At 39.7% G+C, this 3,732-nt stretch overlaps 1 protein-coding gene across 1 annotated transcript; it reads left to right on the forward strand.

The window, feature by feature from the left end:
- Positions 1–1,320: 1,320 nt before the first annotated feature.
- On the forward strand, positions 1,321–2,946 carry LOC119408849 (nuclear factor 7, brain-like). Its single transcript, XM_037675701.1, has one exon. It carries the CDS (start codon positions 1,321–1,323, stop codon positions 2,944–2,946), a length of 1,626 nt encoding a protein of 541 aa, XP_037531629.1.
- Positions 2,947–3,732: the final 786 nt, after the last annotated feature.

A 3,732-nucleotide genomic window follows, 5' to 3' on the forward strand; every position in this document is an offset into this window, starting at 1 on the left:
GGGTAGAAGAAAGCAGTGATCGATCAGAGGTGGACGGAGTGAAAACTAAATCTTGGGAGGAGAGAAGCAACAATTCCCTCTCATCTTTCAATGAACCCATCACTAGATCTTGCAAGAGAAGTGGGACCTGGAGCTTCATAGAGACCAGAATCAAAAGGAATCTCCATCGGACCAAAATATCATATAAATATTTTATTATAGCCACCACGCTGAGGTGAAACAGAAGACTTGGTTTGAGAGATTTTTATTATTTTTTTAAGTTGAGCCTTTTATTTTCTTTTTCTATTTTCTAATTCTATATATACTTGTGATTTTAAAGTAAGATCTACTCAACTTCACACATAAAACACTACAGCAAATACATGCTTGATCAGTACATACACAAAACTTGATGTTTACAACAAACATAACCATATCTATACGCGACTGCTATAACAAACAGGTGCAAATTAACGTGCCCGAAAGTTCAAGTTCAATGTACTACGTCTCTATTTTTTTAACTGTTATTTTACAGTAAGATGCTCAAATTGTCAACTCCTGCAAACCTCACCATAAGCACAGGAAGGATTCAAAACTCTGTATCACACAGGAAGCTGTTAACGTGTTGAAAAATTCATGGGAACACAAATGCTTTCATCTTTCAAAAAGCCCCTCGAAGATGCAGGAGGCATTGTTTCCTCCGAGAACAAACCGCAGGATGACACGTTTTACAGTTCTTTTGCAGCTTCTCAAACTTTACATGCCATAAAGTACACATGCATTTATGTATGTTTACACGGCTGTTGTGAATTTGACACGGTTTACAGTTCGACAATTTAATTTTTATTGGTGCCTAATGCTGAACATGAAACAAGTTTCTGACTAAAAGGCACCAACAGTCAAGAGTAACATGAATAATGCACAACAAAAACAAATCACTGCTCATGCAGGTCTCTGAAGTATTATCTTAAGTATTATCTTCTTTTATGATTTTTATAAGGAAAAATTTGAATATGAAAGAAATACTGTCAAGCTGCTGGTTGTGCAAGGAATGGGTTAACTTGTTCCAACAGGAAGTGAAAATGATTGTTTCCAACAGGAAGTGAAAATGATTATGTGTAGTCACATGAGAAACAGAAAGTAAAGGGGCAAGCCGGAGTTTTAGCTCCTGTTAAAGTTTTTTAAGTATCAGTGAAGCCTTCATAAATCAGGTAATATTTAATTTTTTTACTCTTTACTATCTTTCCTTTTATTTATAACATGAATGAGCATTTTAGTTATTAGAACAAGGGCGTTTATATTGTTTTAATGTTTCTTTTTATGCTCATATGTTCTCTAGAAATGGCTTCCCCCGAAAGTCTAATAGCTGAAGAGAATTTCTGTTGTTCCATCTGCCTGGATGTCTTCACGAAGCCTGTGTCGCTTCCCTGTGGGCACAGCTTTTGTCATGACTGTATCACAAAACACTGGGCATATGTCAGCTGTTTATTTCATTGTCCACTGTGCAAAGAGGAGTTTACCACAAAACCACTGCTTCGAGTTAACATTATCATGGCTGAGTTGGTTGAACAATTCAAAAAAAGAGCTAAAAAGTCCTCGAGTGCCCCAGAACATTCAGGAAGTGGAGAGGTGCTCTGCAGTTTATGTCCCGAACCAAAGCCTTCAGCCATAAAGTCCTGTTTAGTGTGTTTATTATCTTACTGCCAAACCCATCTGAAGTCACATCAGACAATCCCAGCCTTAAAGAAACACAAGCTAATTCACCCAGTTGATAACCCGGAGAGCAGGGTGTGCGACATTCATGGTGAACCATTGGAGTTCTTTTGCAGAGTGGATCAAATGTTTTTTTGCACGTCCTGCGCAAACAAAGAGCATAAAAAACACGAGGTGGTGACACTAGAGGAAGAGGCTCGAACCAGAATTCAACAGCTGGGAACAGAAAAGGAATGCACGGATCAGATGATCAAGGCTCGTCAGCAGAAAATCCATGCAATCCAATGTTCACTGGACGCAAGCAGAAACAACACGGAGGAAGCAGTGACATGCAGCAGGGACACGATGACTGCTCTGGTGGATTATATCGAGAGAAGCCAAAATGAGTTAACTGAGGTCGTCAATGCAAAACTGAAAACAAGAGAAAAAGAAGCCAAAGACTTCATTAAAGAGCTGAATGCAGAGGTTATGGAGATAACGCTGAAAAACCAGCAGCTTAATAACATTCCACTGAAAGAAGACCCATTCGGATTTCTTAAGAATGTTCTTTCTCTTACGATATCTTCTCCTCAGGTGAAGGATTGGTCTGATGTGAGCTTTAACACCGACCAGTTTGCATTTCAGGAGTCCTTGGCTGAGCTGGAGACATCCATCAAAATGAAGATAAATAAACTGTGTGACCCTTCCTTAAAAGAAAAGAAGAAACATGCAGTAAATGTGACATTTGATCCCGACACGGCACACGCTGATCTCAGTGTTTCTGATGATGGGAAGCAAGTGGCTCATGGAAACCTAAGGAGGGTCCAAAACACACCAAAGAGATTTGATCATGTCCTCAACGTTTTGGCAAAAGAGGGTTTCTCCTCGGGAAGATTTTATTATGAGGTTCTTGTAAAAGACAAATCACAGTGGGATTTAGGAGTTGCGTATGAGCTCATCAACAGGAAGGGGGACATAAGACTGAGCCCAAAGAATGGATACTGGACCATTTGGTTGAGAAAAGGAGAAGAGTTAACAGTCAATGCAGGTCCTCCAATCAGCCTGAAGGTGAGGGAGATACCTGAAAAGATTGGGGTGTTTGTAGATTATGACGAGGGTCAGGTTTCTTTTTATAATGTGGATTTGAGCACTAACATCTTCTCCTTTTTTGGGTGCACCTTCACCGGGAAGCTTTTTCCGTTCTTCAGCCCTTGCGGCAGTGACGGAGGGAAAAACGTGGCTCCCTTGATCATCACTTCTGTCACTTACGACTGAAGAGTGTTTATGTTTTATGGGAGGGGTTTGTCATAAATCACAACAGCAAAACATTTGAGGATTTCCAACAAAGTTCAGTCAGATCCTCTGGACGGTTTCTTTTTTTGTTGTTGAAACGTTTCGTCCTTCATCCAAAGGACTTCATCAGTCTGAGGAGCCACAAACTCAGTCCTGTAAGTAGCACACTCACATAGTGGGCCCACCAGTTTTATGGTTTCTCTTTTTTGTTCTAATGTTTCATCCTTCATCCAAAGAACTTAACCATCTTATCACCATCAAACTGGTTGACCCACGATGTGAGTGTACTACTTATGGGACTGAGGTTGTTGTTTCTCTTTGGACTAATGAAGTCCTTTGGATGAAGGACGAAACATGTCACCGACAAAAAAAAAAAAAAAAAAAAAAAGAAACCGTCCAGAGGATCTGACTTAACCCTGTTGGATTTTTTTTTTACCTGGATTATTGAGCAGGAACTTTGATTTTATGATTTCTTTTGAAACACATCCGTCTTTCTTTTTCACTCGGCCACCATTGCTTGTTCGTGTGACGTCATTTTACTGCATTCACGCTAAACATTTTAAATGTTTGTCCTCATACAACTACATGAATTTACAGTTCACATACCTCTGTGGGTTAGGGATACTACCAAAATCCCTGACAAAAGGAAACCTCAAGCGAAGGTTGACACCTTGAACTGAAAAGCTTTTTATGCTCCTACACTGTTGTCAAAGGTACTGGCAGAATGTCAAGCAATTGTTATGAGTCATTTAGTTCGTCTCATGAAAG

This window comes from Nematolebias whitei, chromosome 4 (assembly GCF_014905685.2).
Source record: "Nematolebias whitei isolate Nwh7 chromosome 4, NemWhi1, whole genome shotgun sequence".
NCBI lineage: Eukaryota > Metazoa > Chordata > Actinopteri > Cyprinodontiformes > Rivulidae > Nematolebias > Nematolebias whitei.